At 46.8% G+C, this 18652-nt stretch overlaps 1 protein-coding gene across 4 annotated transcripts in view; it reads left to right on the top strand.

The window, feature by feature from the left end:
- The window catches only part of LOC117582815 (neural cell adhesion molecule 1), a 64225-nt gene that overhangs the window by 18544 nt on the left and 27029 nt on the right, over nucleotides 1-18652 (top strand). For all 4 annotated transcript variants that reach the window (XM_034270854.1, XM_034270850.1, XM_034270853.1 and 1 more), the window contains exon 2: nucleotides 1943-2863. In XM_034270854.1, coding sequence (XP_034126745.1) covers nucleotides 2503-2863 — 361 coding nt within the window. In that variant the 5' untranslated portion in view covers nucleotides 1943-2502. The remainder of the gene's footprint in view (nucleotides 1-1942; nucleotides 2864-18652) is intronic.

Raw genomic sequence — 18652 nt, 5'->3', positions numbered from 1 at the left:
AAATAGGTTACAGATCAGAGACCATTCCGAACCAAATTCGATTGGGGCAAACAGTTTTATTTTTGGCACAAAATGTCCTAATAAATTGGAGAACTAATTCCTTGTTTGCCAATACTCCTAACTGGCGGCTGGCTCCTCCAGGCCCAGGGCCACACGTCAATGGTTGTCAATAGTTACATGATACTTTACACACGCACACACACAGACACACACACACACACACCAGCAATAAGGACACAACCAATGGAACTAACTTTTCTTTGCCACTGGGCTGGTCCTTCCCGTGTTGCTCTTTGACTGCTGCGCTGTGCCGTGGCACCGACAAACTTTTTTAATTAGCAAATCTTCCACTTGGTGTCATTAAAGTTCAGGTTTGATGCCGGGCAGACTACTACAGACTTGCTACAGACAATACAAACGCAGTTGCTGCTGTTGCTGCTGCTGCAATCACTACCGAGAACATTCTTCTCTCCCACTTCTTCAAGTTAATTAATCAGCAATAAAATATGCTAACCAAATGACATGAGAAGAGGAAACCCCTTGCTACCCCTTGGAGCCAACAGATGTACCTTTTCGTACGTATGTTGCTTGTCTGAAATTTACTAATGAGCAAAGTTTGACTGGCCCTCGCCTCGCAGCGAGGCCCCCACCTCACATCTCACTTCTTGTTAATTTATGTGCAGCCAAGAGAGCCAGAGGGCGGCGAATGGTGCAAGTCAAGAGAGAAAATAATGATATGTAGTAATGAATGTGGGTGGGTGGGAGAGTAAAAGATGGAGGCGTGTCGGCAACAGAAACATCAGAAAGAACAACAGCAAGCGTACACACACACACACACATCCCATGCCATTCCATGCCATACCTCAGCCCGAAAAGTTATTATCTTTTAATCAAAAAGCATCTAACATGACTGTTGAAGTTCATAAAAATTTATGAACTTTTTTGCGTGAGTTATATTTTATTTATGTGCGAGTCTCCTTGCCTACACACACGCGACCGTCTTGCAGTTGCTCATTAAAAACAGGCCATATACGAGCAGAGGTGGCGGTAGGAGAACTCCCAGAATCGGAGCCCAGTTGTCGCATGGCTGCCGATACAAAATGTTGCATAATTACGAGTGAAGCCGAGCCGCTTTCTGGGTTAAGGACAACCAGGCATCAGGGAGGAGTCCTCTTCACCCCATTAATGCAACACCATTAGCCCAAAGCCAAACTAACCATGACACACAGAGTGCTGGCCACTCGATGGCATGGCATGGGATGGCCTGGGATGGCCTGGGATGGCCTGGGATGGCCTGGGGGGTTGGCTTTATCAATTTTGATGCCTTGTTTAATTGTCGACACTCGTGTTGCCGATGACGGGACCAAAACACGCAATTAAAAGGCGCAGCAGCAGTAGCAGCAGCAACATTTGGTTAGGTGATAAAGCAGCACTCAATGGGAACTGGCTTTTATTGGCCGACACAGAGAGCACAGAATGAGGGGGGTGGAAGAGGTGTTCAGTTGTGTAGGGGGAGGCAAAAGAAAAGGTCATGCCTCAGCTGTGGCTTTGGACATAAATCTACTGCCTTAATTACAAGTCGCCCCTCGAAACGCGCCATTAATCACACTTCATCGATGCGATGGCCACATAAAACAACCAATTTCGAGGAGTGCGTTGTCGGGCCAAGGGCATTCCCCTCTGCGGGATGTAAATGCTGGACGGGCGCATCGGTTACCCCCTTTATTTATTTTCTTTTCTACCGTATTGCTTTACGAGCTCAATTTGCGTCGATGCGCAATGCCAGTCAATGTATAAAAATTTTATTAGCACTTTTCATATTTTTGCCAGTAGGAAAACAACAACAGCCAAAAACCCAAAAAGAGATTGCCTGGAAATCATTTTACCCGCACAAACAGCAGCATTTACTCATGTTTTTCCATCTTCTTTTTTCTATTTTCAGCGGCCAACGGACCAGCCTAAAGTCCCGCCTAAAAAGAAGCGCCCATAAAAGCGCAAATAAACATGTAAAAGCACATTAAGAATCGGTGTGGGACATTCGCTCGATTTAAGCAACTTTAACTGCCACGAACGCAACTCCGACTGATCTAAGTCGACGGACGACGGTCGACAGAGCCACAAACAGACATGCACACGTGAATGGCAGTCGAAATGTTATTTTTATGGTCCAACTCAGAGCCAAAGAGTACATTGGCGCTTCATTAAAGGCAACGTCGGAAGCGGAAATCGCATTCAGAGCAGCCATAACAACGCAGGACCTGTGTTTATTGGCGCCACGTCATCGCAGAAACTGACACAGATACAAACACAACGAACACGTGTAGACCAAGAACAACAATTGCAGTCAATTTGGGTGCTGTTGCTGGTGCTGCGGCAATATACGCCACTCCTACACTCTTTTGCACTCGTTTTGTTTCTTTGACACTTTGGTCAAATTGAAGTTTGTTATATAAATGACGAGACGTTTTCGCGTTTGGCACAACGCACCGCAAGCTAAACAAAATGACAGCCATGCAGTTTTTATTAGCAACAGCGACAACTGCTGGGACAGCCAGAATACCAGAAACCAGAGCAACACCATCATCAATGGAAACTACTTCAACATATTGCCAGCCGAAAGAACAACCACACAATTCGCATCGAAAAACACGAACGAGATGCACGTCCATGTCGAGGTCGTCCATGCTGTGGATGCGGACGAGGATGTTGTGGATGCGAATGCGAATGCGAATGCGAAATCAAATGTCGTTGGCGGACAATGGCAGAACGATTTGGGTTGTCGGCTGGATGTTGACACTGTTGATTTGCCTGCAGCTGAACACGGCGCTGGCGGACGAGGAGTCGCAGGATTTTCAAAAGAACAGTGAGTATTTCCATCTTAAAAACCATAGCATCAAACGATATCCTTTTATTGCGGGGAAACTTCAAAGGAAATGTAGTTACAGATGCATTGATTTCCGATTCCAATTATCGAAAAAGGGACAGCCCAAATATCCCTTACCCGAATTTTCTTACCACCTGTTTCCAGCTGTACGAACCATCTGTCCATCTCGAGTATAAGCTGATGGATATCTGAGCATCGGAATGTAAATGGGAAAAAAAAGAGGGAGAGGAAGTATAACAAGAGAAAACTATGCCAAGAGGTCATCACATTTCCGCTCACGATATTCGCCAACGTCTGCACAAAACGTCCATCGACTCGTAGATCTGGGCAGCATTTTGTGCAAACTTGCAAATCATGCGACGACTGCCAAAAAATCCTTATCAATGTGCGTTAGATAAAACGTGCAGAACTTACTCTCGCCATTTTTAAAAAGGCCAGCACACAAAACTTGCCAGCCAAGGCATGAGAGCGCGAGAGAGAGTCAGCAGTTTTGGCCCAAACAACTTTATAATTTGCGAGGTCGAGTCGAGGATGTGTTGTGGGGTCTGCTCTTGGCCATCCAAGAGTGATGGGATTTGCACGGGTGCTCCGTGTGCCTCGGGTTCTTTTTGGGTGTGCTCTGGTGCTCTGGTGCTCTGGTGCCTTGTGCTTTTTACGAGCCTCTCAACTGGTTGTTGCGAGTAGTTTACGTGTGTGTGTGTCGTCCGCCCCGCCTCCCCCAACATGTCCATGTAGTCGGCTAACCTTGAGGGCAAATCTCATTTCCCCAGTGTCTGCCCGTGTCCCCCATCTGTACAGTATATAACTTTGGCTCCGACGACTAGGACGAGGACGACTCTTACCCAGTCGACACAAAAACAAATCATAATTCGGCATCGACATCAGCATATTTTCCTTAGGGTTGTTGTCTGGCTGTCTGCCTTTTGTTGATGCTCTGCTCCCTGGGATGTGACTGGTGACTGGCTCTGGAGGGGGCCTGAAATTTATGACAGGATTTGCCCAAATCGAGACACATTTTCCAGTATTTTCTATTTCGCTGGCTCTTGTCGTTTGGGTCGTCCGTCGATGCATGGGATTTTGTAGTAAATTGAATTTCAATGCCTGGATTTAGACATTTTCGGCTTGGCGTCATGCCCATTTGGCTTTTGTCTGAGCATTTTTGGCATTAAATTTAATTACGCCTCACGCCTTCTGCTTTATTAGCGTCGGCGACATCCTTGGCTGGCCCGGAAGGGCGCTTTTCCACAGCCGCTTTTTGCGGCTCTCTAAAGTGCTATTGAACTGCGATCTGCGATTTCATGGATACCCGTGCGCATCCATCTCTCTGGAACAGCATGTATCCAAGGCTTTTCTTGCTGTCGCTGCCTTGCCAAATACACACTGTGAGTGCGATTTGCGATGACGCTTTAAGTGGAATTCAAATGTGCTGCGTATCGTTGGCACATAAACAACTCACACCAATGCAGATACATACTCTGATGTGTACGTGTGTGTGTAGGGGAGTCGTTCCATGTTCCAAGTCCCAAGTGCCACTCCTGCTGCTGCTGCTGCTTCTGCTTCTGCGTCTGTGGCAGGAGGGACCTGGCAACGGCTTCCGTTTGTCGCATGAATATTTTCATCATAATCGTCGCTATTTTTATGTTCTGCTGACGCTACAGCCACAACTACAGAAAAAGAAACCCAGGAGACCGGGAAACGTTTGGCATTAGTAGGGGATTTGCATGTATGGGGTGGGCCATGGGTTGTCGGGGTGTGCCGTGCCCTATGCAAATCTCTTGCTGTGCTGCTGCTGCTGCTGCTGTTGCTTTGGCCTTGGCTTTGCTTTTTGATGGGCAATCAGCACGCTCGATAGCAGTCATACAACAATATCAAGTGAGCTTCGACAATAAGATACCCGGCACTCGTGCTATGAAGGCCATTTCGAATATGAAACGAGTATGCATGAGCCTCCGAAATTAGCTGTCTATATTTGAAACTAGAGTTACCTACTCTAGATATTTATTGCTTATCGAAATGGTTGATCATTTTTCTTTTACTGATACTGAAAATACTCCTGCTGCAGTCCCTAACTGCTGGCTGTCATACCCTTTCTCCTTCTTGGAGTACAGGGCATAAATATTCATATGGCCAAAGAATCAACCCTAGTGTTAACCCAAGGGGCAGCAGCATGGGGCGTGGGGCGTGGCGGCTCAGATCAGAGGCACACCATCAATTGCAATAAAAATATTTACAACTGCCTCGAGAGCTCAACGTAGAGTCAGTCCGCACTTGGGCCTCCTCATCAGCGCATCATTTGTGTTGTAAATTGATTTTCTGTTAATTTTTATGAACTTCAAAGGAAAAGGCAGAAGGGGTGCACACAGCAGCGACACATGCTGCATGCTGCATGCTGCCACTGCGAGAGGGCGCTGAAAAATGTCTCAAGCATATTTCCATATATATTTTATTTATAAACACGCGCGCGCGTTCGTAGTGTCAAAACAGCGTCATAAGCGGCGCTGCATGGCGGTCAGAATGGATGGGGGGACATGCCAGGCAGCATGTGGCAGGGACACTGATGGGTTGGCCAGAGGGGAGGGCAGCAGAAGCGCCACAAGTCAAGTGCAGCAGCAGGAGCATTGGCGCTGGAAAATGAAAATTTCGTTGCGAGAGTATCTGCTGGAGTTGTGACGCGACGCGACGCAACGAAGCGACGCAGCCAAGATGCAAAGTTCAATTTCACATGCTGAAAATGGCAGCTACAGAGGATGGAGGGGATGGGCATGGGACATGCTGCAACGTGGTGGGGCACAAAAATACAACAGAGGAAGCACATGTCACAGTGCAGTACGTGTACGGTTGGAAATGGTGCGGGATGGGGAGCAAACCGGCGCTGGGCCGTGACAGACGGCAGGGACACGAGAGTGAAAAATAAATGGGATCGAGGCGAGTGCCGGAAAGTAAGAGCCAACCAAGGCAGCATGCAGATGGGAGATGGGAGATGGGAGGCAAAAGAATGTCCACCAAAGGTAAAACATGAAAGGTATCCTGGATCCTAACTAAAGGGAAAATAGTTGAAAAATTCGAAGAAAAACACAGTACAGTCATGGGAGGGCAGAAATGAAATTGTTGTAATCATAAAATGCAACCACCACAAGGGGCGGATCGATGGGAGGCATTTTGAAACAACTTTCAGTTAAAGTTCCATTCAGACAACTTCATTGTTCCGTTTCCATTGTTACAAGGGGGAAAGGGAGGGTGGCAGGGGGAGACATGTTGTAAGCGAAGACAATGACAATTCCCTGGACAGGGGCACTTTTCGCGCCCTCTCTCGCGTTCTCTCTCTCGCTCTCCACTTCAAGTTTTTCGCACACATTTCGAATTTTCTGTGCTCTTAATTTTCTTTTGCACTTTCCTGCCACATCACCATCACCCCGCACATCGCACCCGCCATTGTACAGAGTGTTCCTCATAAATATTATTGCATTTTCGCATCTTCTGCTTTGTTGTTTATGAACTGCAACTCGCACTGCCACTTGGCCATGTGCTGGCAGCCACCCAATCTCTCCAACTCCCTCTGTCTGTCTCTCCCCCCTTGCCACTTGGTGGGAAAAGCTTTCAGCACGAGTTCATTCTACACAACTCGAACAACTTGAACTGGCCGCAACAAAAGCGCTGGAATGGCCACATCCTGTTTAGCGCGAAATTTCAATTATGAACAAACATGACCACGCCTCCACCCCCCCCACAGAAAACATCTTTCCACCAAAAGCAAAAAAAAAGAATAGATAAAGTAATATTTGCCAGTTTCCACTCCTCTTTTTTGTATTAAACAGAAAAAATCACTTTTGCTCCATTTTCATGGGCATTGGGGCGTGCAGCCATGCAGCTGTTTTCATTTCTGGTTGGGGAGGGTAGATCGTATCTACACACAGAAAGGATGTATGTTTGTTTGTGTATTTTGCGGATGGGAGAGTTATAAGTTACTGCACGCCGCCCGCTGACTACTCAAACGTGACTGGCCAAAGTTTTTCAATAAACTTTAACAAGAAAACATTAAAAAGCCACAACGATGGCGCATTTCCATTTCCAGTGGCCCCACCATTTGCCGGTCAGCGATGGGGTGGGGTTGGGTTGCTGGCAAAAAGTCAAAGCTTCAACTCCATAAACTCCTTTTGCCGGCAAAATAGTTGTGTGAAAAGGCGGAATAGAAAAGGAACCGAACCCATTCCCATTTCCCCTTGGTTATTCTGATGGTTCTCTGGCCGCTGTTCTGCTCTCTCGGGGGTTGTGCAGCTCGAATATAAATTTCAAATAAACAGCAAATCTACGGAACTTCTGCATCTCCCGCTCTGGTGTCAGCTGCTGATGCTGATGCTGCCACTCCTGCCACTGTTTCTTCATCATCGTCTTAGGGTCTTGCGCTTATGCCACCCGCGAGGCTGCTGATGGTTGCTGCTGCCACTGCCACTGCCACTGCCTCTGCCACTGCTAGTGCCGCATTACGCGGCAACGAAATGAAATAAATATCATTTTATGACTTTTTAACTTGTTTCTCTCGCTGGCGCGTTTCCCTTTTAGCCGCCTTTAACAAGCGCAATAAATGCAACACTAAGCGCGTCGATGAGGAGAAAGGAGTGCGGAGTGGGGGAGTGGGGGTAAAGATAGGGCTGGCTGCTGGGCGATAAAAACTGGAGCGGGGGCATCAAAGATCTGACACTTGCAGCTGCTATCCGCTTTTATAGTACCGCAGTTTCCCCTTTGTTGGTATTTTTAGCATTTGCATTTTTCACTTGATTGAGTGCTCGTTTCACTCTCGCTTTGCTTCGCTCTCTTCTGCTCCTGCTCCTGCTCCTGCTCCTTCTCTTTGCCTTTTCCTATGAGTAATGCTTCCGCTAATCAGCGCGCTCCATCGTAGCTACATCGTACCCCTGCCGCGCGACCAAAAGTCAAAAGGTGCAAATCAGTTAACATTCAACATCGTTTTTGTTGCTTGTATATCCTCAACATCGTTTGGCCTTTTGCACTGTGCACTCCCTCCCCTTCCCTGTCCCTGTTTCCGCATCACTTCACTCCGAAATTAACCCTTCGGGGCCATGGGTTTTGTTACTCATAAAAAATTCAATTTTATGGCGCTTTTATTTGTCCACTGCTTGGTCTGTGTGTCTGCACTGGCATGGGGCTCTGAATCAGCAATCCTTGGGGTTGAGACTTTGTAGTTTAAAGTTCCATTCATTTTGGGGCCAAGGCAGACATTTCTGTGCACCTGAAACTGTAATCAGTTCGTGGGCTCCCTTTGTCTCTGTGCAATCGTTATGCGCCCCCACAGGGATATCAACTTCTACTTAATCCCTAATCCCCGAGCGATTAATGTTGTATGTATCACGCAATTGGACACCCCACCGAGCCGGACAATGCATTGACTAATACACGCTTGGGCGCACACCTAGCCTCTGGGCGTTTGTGGTGTGAGAATTTGTAATTTTTATCGCCACATGGCACGCGGCTTTACGAGATGCGAGAATGGGAACAAGGGATCACTCTCCTCTGTCTGGTCTTTGTTTGAGAGGAGGAACCAAGCACATTGACTGGAACGGGCAGGGGAATGGGGAGGGGGCGACTTCTGTTTATGTTTGGACAACACGCCTTTATGATTTCCCTTTGATTGCCGCCGACCATCGTGGGCCATCGCCATCCCACAAGCGCCATTAGTCACACATGTTTAGGGGGAGGAGTGAGGGCGGTACAACGGACCCTATGCTCACAGGCAGAGTCAGAGTCAGAGCCAGAGCCAGGGTCGCGCTTGGGGTTGGGGTCGGCGAGTGTTTGGCGTTCAAGTGGAAAATTGAATTTATCACTTGAACATGCCAAGCAAACGTTTGCTCGCCCTTTCGGCCTTTTGTTTTTTTGTTTTCTGCTTGATTTTTTCCCCTGGCTAATTCGCAACAAATTCCCCGAATCGCTGGCCAAATCTATCCGAGACACGTAATCAACTCGTTTGTGAATATTTTACCCCCTACCCAGCCACTGTTGTGCCGTCTGCTCTTTATTTGTTCTTGCAACATTTTCCACTTGGCGGCACGTTCAACCCCTTTTGTGACTTGGACATTTTTGTGTCTAACAGTTAATTGAAAATTAGTCGAATGGGCGGTGTGTCCGTTAACGGAATAGGGCGTGACGTCCGCCTGCAATTTTGAATAATTTGCATTTGTATTAAATTTTAATTTAAAGAACTGCCGACAGTCAGGCAGGACTGCGACTACGACTACGACTGGCCGTCACACAGTTGCGTGCCGTGCTCGGTGATTAGTGGCTGGATTTGCATAAAATACTGCCATAAATTGTTGTAAATTGATAATGGCAAAAATACAGCAACAACCAAAGCGAAACGAAAGAAGAGGGGGCCATAAATCGCATTGGTCGGAGTAAATAAATTAGAACGAATTACATTTGCTGCATTTTAAGGCTCGAATTTCGCTGCTCCCCCAGAGCCCAGAGCCCAGAGCCCAGTGCCCAGAACCCCACCAATCTGAACGTCAGTTGTGGTTCAGCCTTTATTTATCGCTAGCGAGCCATAAATTTGTGTAGTTTGTCAGGCAGTGCGTTCGTTTAATTAAAACAAAAATTATCTAAATTATGACCAGAGACCAGAGACCAGAGATCCAGAGATCCAGAGAGGAGTTATTTTATTTCAATTCATTTCATCTGCACAAAACTGTGGCATAAATATGCATAGATATGGGTATGTATTGTGTATGTATTTGTGTGTTGGTGTTTGTGTGTGGGTGGGACGACAGATAGCTCCTGACCAAGGGCAAGGCAAGTCATTTTGGCATGCACATGAAATAAACTCTATCGAAATCGCACTTGTAAATCTAAAAACACACACACGGAGGGACACTCACACACACACTCAATCTTGATGTGGGCCATAAGTATGCAATGCTGCGCATAAAATACAAGCACAAAACTTGTTTGCCACTGCTGCTGCTGTTGCTGTTGCTGCTCTTCCCTGATGCTGCTCCTGGGACTGGGACGGGGATTGGACGGGTACTGGGCATGGGTTAGGGTTAGAGTCTGGTCGTAAATTTACATATTTTGCATATAAATAAAACGGATTTTGTCGCCGGGCGAGAGCAAGCGCTGAAATGTCACAGCATAAAATGGCAAAAGAAGCGCCAAATAAATACAAAATAAAATAGCTACAAAATGGCCAAAAGAGAGCGCAGTAGTTGGGCGAGCAGCCAAAGGGCAGAGTCGCGTCTGGCCCTGGGTCTGAGGTGTAACCTCCCCCTGGCTGCTGCTGCTGCTGCTGCTGCTTGTGCTGCTCCTGCTTCTCCAGGGTGTTGCCAAGTAAGCAAATTGAGTGTGCCATGTCTGAGTTATGGCAGTCTGCCGAAGCTGATACAAAGTAGCAGCAGGAGGAGCAGCAGCGCTGATAGCAAAGATCTCAGACACAGACTCAGACGCTGGCTTCTTGGGCGTGGCCATAAACTAGCGCATACTTGTGATATATGGCCGATAGCAGTTCAGTTTATGGCCCCAAAGAGCAGGGAGGTCGCCGTGCCCACTTGAGCCTGGAATCGAACTCTCGTTGCTGATTTGGTTTATGGCTTTGGAAATTGAAAGGCGCAAGTGTCAAATGCACACCAGCCAAAGCCAAATGGCTGCAAGGCGAAACGGAGGGCCCTCCTCTCTAATGCTCTAATGTTTGTTTTGCTTTCACAAAACGCTACCAGGGGGCGCGGGGCACGGGGCACGGGGCCGGGGCTGCCTCCAAGAGGGTTCCCGGATAGCACTAAATCATCTAATGCTCACTCTCATTAGCAATCAATGCACAGAAACACAAACACAAACAGCAGCAGCAGCAGCAGCGGCAAAAGCATCAGTGATGAGAGCAAAAGGCTGCCAGCACTTCACACTCCATTGGATCCACGCTGCCTTTGAGACACAGGGAAAATGGCGCTAAGCACATAAACACACATATATTCATAGGGATTGGGATTGGGATTGGGTGGGGGAAGCGGAGTAAACGTTGCAGGGGCTGGGGGAAAGGATCGATTAACAAGCAAATTAGCATGAAATTATTTCAAAACAGGAGCACGCAGTAAATAAATCAATTAGGCGAACAACAAACAATAAAGAGAGAGAGAGAGTAGGTTCTGGGAACGAATTATTATATACACTTATCGAAGGGGAGATCGATCACGCTTATGACTTGGTAGGGGATTAGGCTCGGGGATTGATTTAGTGACTAAATATTCCCAGGTGCTCCTACTCCAATTCGTTGTCATAGTGCCCCCCTTCTCTGAAGAGTATCAAATGAGCAATCATCAACAACAACATTGCCAAGTGGTGACTCTTGCTGTTGCCTGCACAGGAGGGAGGTCGTGTTCCGCGGATCGCATATCGCGGGTGGACTGCCGACAGCTGGCTCATTGGTAAACAAAAGCAAACAATTAAAAGCTTTTTTCCAGCATATGCACAACACATTTTTAGGCCTCGGGAAGCGGGCCAAAAATTGGGGCAAAGTGCAAGGAAATTTGTTTTGAGTTCCCATGACTTGCCTCTGGCTTTTGGGGGGCTCTGCATCTGCAGTGCATTTGTCATGGGGGGGACAAAAGCTGAAACTGCTTTTTGGTGGCGTCGCGCTTGATGGCAAACACAGATGCAGATGCAGTTACAGTTACAGCTGCAGCTGCCGAAGCCCCCACCCACTCGTCACATTATTTTAATTATTTGTTTACGCAATGCAAACAACAAACTTGCAGGCGGCACTTGTCTTGTCTTCTGTTTTGTTTTGCTCTGTTCTGCTCCATGGATCGTCGTAAAAAATTACGAGCTGGAATTCTGGGAAATTGTTCCGAAAACAAAGCCAAGGCAGCGGTTGCGGCGCCTAATTAGCCTTCGCTGTTGCAGAGTCGCAGCATGGCAGAGGCTCTGGCGTCATGCGAATTTGTCAAATTAAGCAGCAGCATCATCCAGAGGCGCTACTTCAGCTCCAATGAGTCAGCTGTTTGGCATGCCAGTGTCAGAATTAACGGGCCCGAAAATGTGCAGGCAATTATCATGCCCAGCTGGCAATGGGGATTGGAACTTGGACTGCGCCAAAAAAAAAGCTGTGGAGGAGAAGCAGGCTTTTTGGCAGGCAGCTGCCAGACATGGAGGCTGAGTGGCGCCAGCAGCAGCAGGAGCAGGTCTATCAGGGAGCTGCAGACGAATGAAATTAAAAGTCAGAGCCAAACATCCAAGGGACAGAGCACGCACTGGGCCAATGCCACCCCGGCGGGCCCTCGGGGGCAGCGCTACTGAAGCGACACTGATTAAAAAATTGTTTGACAAGAAATCAACGCGACATTTGTCCAACGAGAGAGAGAAAGCGAGAGATTGGAGAGAGTGGGGAGTGGAAAGTGAAGGCTGGAGATGGTCGATTGTCGACTGTCGCCTGTTGACTGTCCCTCGCAAATATTCAACAACAAAAAATGCGAAAAAAAACGGAAAAACCAATAAATAATACAAAAAAAAAAAATGAAACTGAAGTCTCTCTGAAGTGTCGCTGTTAATTCGGCGTAAATTTAATTGTCAGCTATAATTAAATTGATTTTCACGCCGGTAGCAACTTTGGCTTCCGCTTCGCCATCGGCAGAAAGAAATGCAGAAGGAAAATCAGCAGCAGAAGGAGGAACAATTGGAGTGCTGACTGGAGGCATTACTCGAATGACTGCCCCACGGAGAACGGCGCACGGTGATTTTATTTCCAGCCTGAAGTGGCGCCAAATCAGCTTCAATTTTCATTTCATTTTCTTTATTTTTCCATTCGTTCATTACGGAGTGGATTTATTATTTTATGTATTAAAAAAAATGCAAATACTCGGCTTCCTATAACAAATATTTACGCATTGCTGTTGCTGAATAATCCCAAAATATATATTTATTTGTCCCTGGGCACGCCGTTTTCCGTGGGTATCCCCAGAAGTCTATACATAAGAAACGAAATTAAATTGCATTAAAAACACATAAAAACACATAAAAATATTTTTGGGGTCCCAGCATGTGTCAGGGGGAATTTCTCGCGGGCAACAACAAAAGCAATCAAAGTACATATAGATTTGGTGTGTTAATATGTGTATAAGACTTGATTCTATATTTGTTGATGCCCGTACCTAACCCAGGGGCGTGCACAAAGGGGGTCGGTAGATTATATCCCTAAGAAATACTGAAATTTGACCACATTGAGCCTTAAGTTGCTTCTTTAGCAGCACTTTGCTTTAGTAATCCCCTTTTGGGCTACGCCCCTGACCTTACTGCTGCCGCAGGGCTGGGGCCATGCTGCTCGTTTCTAAAAACTACTAACAAAAACTGGCACAAATTCAAAAATGATTTTTACGCAATTTTACGACAACTTGAAAATGAACAAACTATAAATAAATGGCCCCTTAGTTCGGGCGGACGGTGTGTCCAAGCTATTTGTAGCTGTGTATCTGTAAGATACTTTCTGGTGTTGCCACTGACATGAGTCACAAGAGCCACGACGAGTTTACCTACGAAAATGTCTGCTCTGCATTTTAATTGAAAATAATAAACACGCGTGTAAATAATGTGCCATGCCCCATGTCAGACCCACAATGCGGCCTAGCCCGAACACAGACCCCCCCCCCCCCCGAACAGAGATGATGATGCTGATGCTGCCCCCAGTGGCAGCAGTGTCCTAGTTTCGAGGACGCTGTTCCTGCCACTGTCCTGTCTCCTCTCCTGCTGGCCATCCAGCTGGAGCTGCCGGAGCTACAGCAACGGGTCATGTTGCCCAGCATGTGTTGCATGTTGCAGTGGCAGCAACACCAGCAACAGCAGCAACAGCAGCAACCAGCAACCAGCAACGACTGTGCTGCGCTGGCAAAATTATTCTGCAGCAACCCGTTGCCATATTTTACTTTTTAAATGCCGTGTGGCCGCTTTGTTGGCATTGCTGCTGCCATTTTAATTTATTTGCTCATTTTCACCATTTTCACCATTTTCCCCAGTTTCAAGTTTCCATTTCCATTCACTCCTCTGTGTCACTTCCTTTCACTCTTTCTGCTCTCAACTGCTGTTAAGTGTTTGCCACAGTTGATTTCGAGGGGCATGTGTGGCACTTTAAGGAACAACACTCTATTCCACATACATCTTTCCCTACGATCCATTTGTTATGCTGCAGAAAGTGTATTTGGGCGTCGTGCTGGACCCACTTGCTGTGCCTGTTATTTTTGCATTTGGTTCCAAATTAAAAGCGCATAAATTTGTATAATTCATGGACAAGGGACACATGTAGCAGCTGGTGCTGCCGCATTGCCAGGGGCTGTATCACACATTCTTCGCACCCGAAACACTCTGTTGGTGTTTGCAGTAATTGAAATCAAGTAATTTACGCACCATTAGAGGTGCCGACCTGTCGACCCGAACCGAACAGAACCCTTAGCAGGCGGCGCTGCACTGAACTGCAATTAACATAATATAAAATTGCAATTTGCAAGGATCTGCCTCTACATGGTTGTTGTTTACTGTTTGTGTTTTTGCTGTAATTGCGGTTGCTTGTCATTTTAATATGCTTCAAGTGGCACTCAATCAATGGCAATTAAAAAACTGTTTAACCCCATAAATATTTAAAGATAAATATACAAAATATTGCACAGCCAACAACAAACATTAACCAAAGCCACAACTAATTTGTGCATTAATAATGCAGGCCAATGCATTTCAGCAAATGATTCATAATGGGATTGCTGTTTTAGAGAGCTCTTTGAACCACAGTGGACCACAGTTAGCAGCCATTTTTATTTCGTTTCCAATTTAATGTGCTTAAATGTTGGGGTGTTGCCAGCCCCGACACTCCCGACTCCAGCCTCAGAGGATTGTGGCCCAAGCCAAGCAACAGTTGCAAGAAAAAAAGGAATAACACAGCGAACATCGGGAAGGGCGCGAGAAGAAGGAAAAACGAAGGAAAGACGGGGCAAAAAACAGCCACGTAATGGCCGACAAGAAGGACAACAAGGAGCGCTGACTGGAATATTTTTCGTATTTTATTATTAAATCACGTAGCCAGTGCAATACGGCGTCCAAAATGACAGCGAACGCATTTTAATTGAAAGGCCAGCCCAGCCCAGCCCAGGCACCAGAGAGAAGGTCGAGCAGAATACAAAAAATAGAATGAAAGCTTAAAGGCAACTCTCGGAGTGGAGCCGATGATGCGGCAGAAGCAGGTCGAGGTCCAGGTCCAGGTCCAGGTCCCAGACACAGTCACAGTCCCAGGCCAGTGATGCAGAGCGGGAGTGGGTGGGGTTTCTGCAAAAGACTTTGGCCAAGAAGTTTTCTAATTGAAAATGGCGTCGCAAAATTTAATTTGAAAACTTTCACTTGCCGGGCTGACCCACAACGACAGCGACAACGACTCGCTGCCAGATTTGTGAAAAATTCACTTTTCTCTCTCAGAGAGTGGAAAGTGCTCGGACACTTTGTCGCACTGTGCCTGGGCCCGGTCGATGCCGTTGCCGATGCCTGTGTGGCGCCACACACTCACTTGTTATTAATAAGGCTGTGAAAGAATGTTGGGGAACATTTCATGCGCTCTCATTCGTCCCCCTCCTTTATTGGCGGGCCAAATAATATTTCGCCTAATTGAGTCGCGCACATTTGCTTGCTGCGACTGGCTGCCTGCTAGTTGGTGGCGCCTCGCCGCTCTGTGACACTTTAAATTATATTTTTTTGTACATACTTTGTTGGCCTCTTTGGCATTGTGCTTTCTGCGCTGCTCCTTTGGCCCTAACATGGAGTAATGCAAACAAAGAGCGCACAAGAGTCATGTTTTGGCAGTCGGGAAGTTGTTAGGTTTATTTGCCCCCCAAAGATGGTGGCAACAGGAAATACAACACACACACACACACACACACACATCAACAGTAAACAGAAAGCCAGAGAGTAGATGAAAGTTGGATGGGGGAAAGTAAGAAAGAGCGAGCGGGCAGGACAGCCAAAAAAAACAAAAGTCAAAGGCTGAACTAAGGAAAACAAAACATTCTGGCATTTCTAATTATAAGTAAATATTCATACTCACATTACCACCATGTACCGTACTATACATACGTGAGTGTGCAAGTGTGTGTGTGTGTGTGTATGAGGAAAGCACTTTGAAAGTTATTTACACGCACACAGGAGTGTCTGTGAGAGAGGCGGCAGAGACGGAGGCTGAGGCTTTGCCAGCCATGTTAGGCAGCCCGTAATGCATGCTAAAAAGTGTGAGAAAGTACATTAGGGTCACTGACGACTTTGACTACACTACAAAGAGGCGTGGCAAAGGGGCGTGACCCGGCAGAGGCAGAGGAACGATGCCTGTTCGGTTCCGTTCTGTCCGCAATGGCAACCACTTTCGCTCTCAACTTGCAACATTTTGTGGCCATGCAGGGTCGAGTGTGTGTGTGTCTCTCTCTGTGTGTTTGTGTTTGCCATAATGTACAATTTAAATGTAAACAATTTGCCCCAACGCGGCATCAGTAGTAGTACCAGCATCAGCAGCAGAAAAAAGCGAAAGAAAAGTCAGGGAAAGAGTAGAGTCCGGACACAGGCACAGCCTGAACTCGGGCCGAATAAAATATTTAAAAGCCAGCAGTGCCAGCCAGACCCATCGAGCAGCATCAAGTCAGAGGTGGAGTCGAAGCCGTAGCATCTGCTGTTGCTGCTGCTGCTGCTGCTGCCTCTTCAGCTGCCGCTGTGAATGGTGAAACTCAAATATTTATCTTGGCAATTGCCTGTAATTTGGTTTAGTTCCGACTTGCCACCGTTCTAAATAAACTTTTCATTAGCCGGAGCACCTGGGAGTGTTTTGTGGGGCTGGGAATGGGTTCTTGGTTCCACTTGTCTGCAGAGCCAGCACTAATTTCGTTTAATTAACCAACTTATATTTTGCGTAATTGACTTCCATGTGCACATGCGTTTGGCTAATGTTTCAATCAAACTCTAACCAAATAAAAGCCGCTTTGGCCACAGAAAAAAACAGAGGACAAAGGACAGAGGGAAGGAGGCAGCGAGCGAGCAATTGTGTTCGCTGCTTCATTCTCATGTTGCAGCCAGCAAAACAACAAAGAAAACAAAAACCACAACCACAGAAACATCAAAAACCACAACGCGCAAAGGAGCGTACGAGTATGTGTGTGTGTGGGTGTGTGTGTGTGTGTGTAATGTGTCAACCTCAATGTCCCACATATACAGCCCACAGTCGATGCGTTTGCCGCGAAACTTTCGCTTTAAATATCAATTGAATAGAGCGCAATTGGGCCAACATATTTAAGCCAGAAAATGCGTAGATACGCATGTAGATTCTCGTTTATTGAAAGATTGCCAACATTTCTGCATGTTTTTCGTGTTAGTTCTATCATCTATTTATTGTCGTTGGTGCTGCTGATGCTTGCAGTGACACGGCACGGCACACTTAGTGTACGGACAGGACAGCCTTTGAATTTTTCGTTTATTTAGCGAGCTGCTTTGTTGACTTATTCTATTAGTGTTTTTCCCACTCTCTGGCAGTGGGTTGTATTTTCCCTAGAGTACATTGAACTCTTGGATGATAGCCAAAGCATTTCGATTCTTCTGCCACCAGCAGGGAAACCTTTAAGGCTGCGCAGCTTTAAGCGACAGTAGCAGCCGTAGCCACAACAGCCACAAACCGCGTGCAGGGCCCACTGCATAATTAATGCATCGTTGTCTTCAGGCTGTGGCCTCGCTGGGTGGATGGTACACAGAACTGGGGCTCTGTGTGGTAGCTCTGTAGCTGTTGCTGTCGCTGTTGTTTCGCCGTGTTCATGGCCTTAGCCAAATGGGGCACAAAACACTGCTGGTGGGGCGCTCATCAGGGCTCCTGGTTTATGCATGCAAAGTAACACGCTGCGTATGCGCAATATTCGCAGTAAACTTGAGGCTTTAAGAGGCCTGAGTCGAATATGAGAAAGCCCACATGCAGTATGCAGTAGATATGCGCCCGTAGGGGGATTCAAATACCACTTAATTATCTTGAAATGCACTTCCCATTTGCACTCTATTTAAAAATTCATTGGAAAAGTCTCACACAACATTTCCTGCTCGTCGGCATTGTCTTAATTAGAATTAGAAAACAGCCATAAACACTCAGCGCTCTCAACGCTTGCGATGAAAATTAATTGATCCATGCTGAGGGCCTGTCAGATGCATCGATGCACGATGCCCCGATGCCCCGATGCATGTTACGTGGAAACTCCCTCAGGCAGTAAAAATTCCGATTCCGATTCCGATTCGGATTTGGATTTGGATGCGCTTGTCTTGCCCCAACGTTTGTCTTCCCCCGAGCCATCTCTGGGTTAAGTAAATTTCAAGGGGTGGCTAAAAATATCCACAAATAATGCGATGTGTCAAAACAAAACATCAAAAACGAGCCAAGAGAAGCTGCTAGTAGTGGCTCAACGCTCTCCCTCTCTCTCTCTCTCTCGGGAAAACCTTAATATTTGTTGGGGCCCAGTTGGTTGTGCGTCATACATCAAAGACGTTGTCGCTGGGCTGCCAATAAAAGAATTAAATGTATGCGTAAATCATTAAAAACGAGCACACGATTGCCGCTAACAACTGGGCAAATGCCAGCGACAATTATAAATAGATTGACGCTCTGGGGAGAGTCTTTGGAGTGTGGCACATCAAACGTGGCCCTAACAGATCTTTATGAGTTACCTAATTGGTCAGGAGAGAGGCATCCATGGACCGGGCACTGCAGCACAAGGCTTTCCTCCGTTCTAA

Source organism: Drosophila guanche, unplaced genomic scaffold, assembly GCF_900245975.1.
Source record: "Drosophila guanche unplaced genomic scaffold, DGUA_6, whole genome shotgun sequence".
NCBI lineage: Eukaryota > Metazoa > Arthropoda > Insecta > Diptera > Drosophilidae > Drosophila > Drosophila guanche.
The sequence above is the reverse complement of the archived record's forward strand: the minus strand, read 5'-3'. Positions and strand labels throughout refer to the sequence as shown.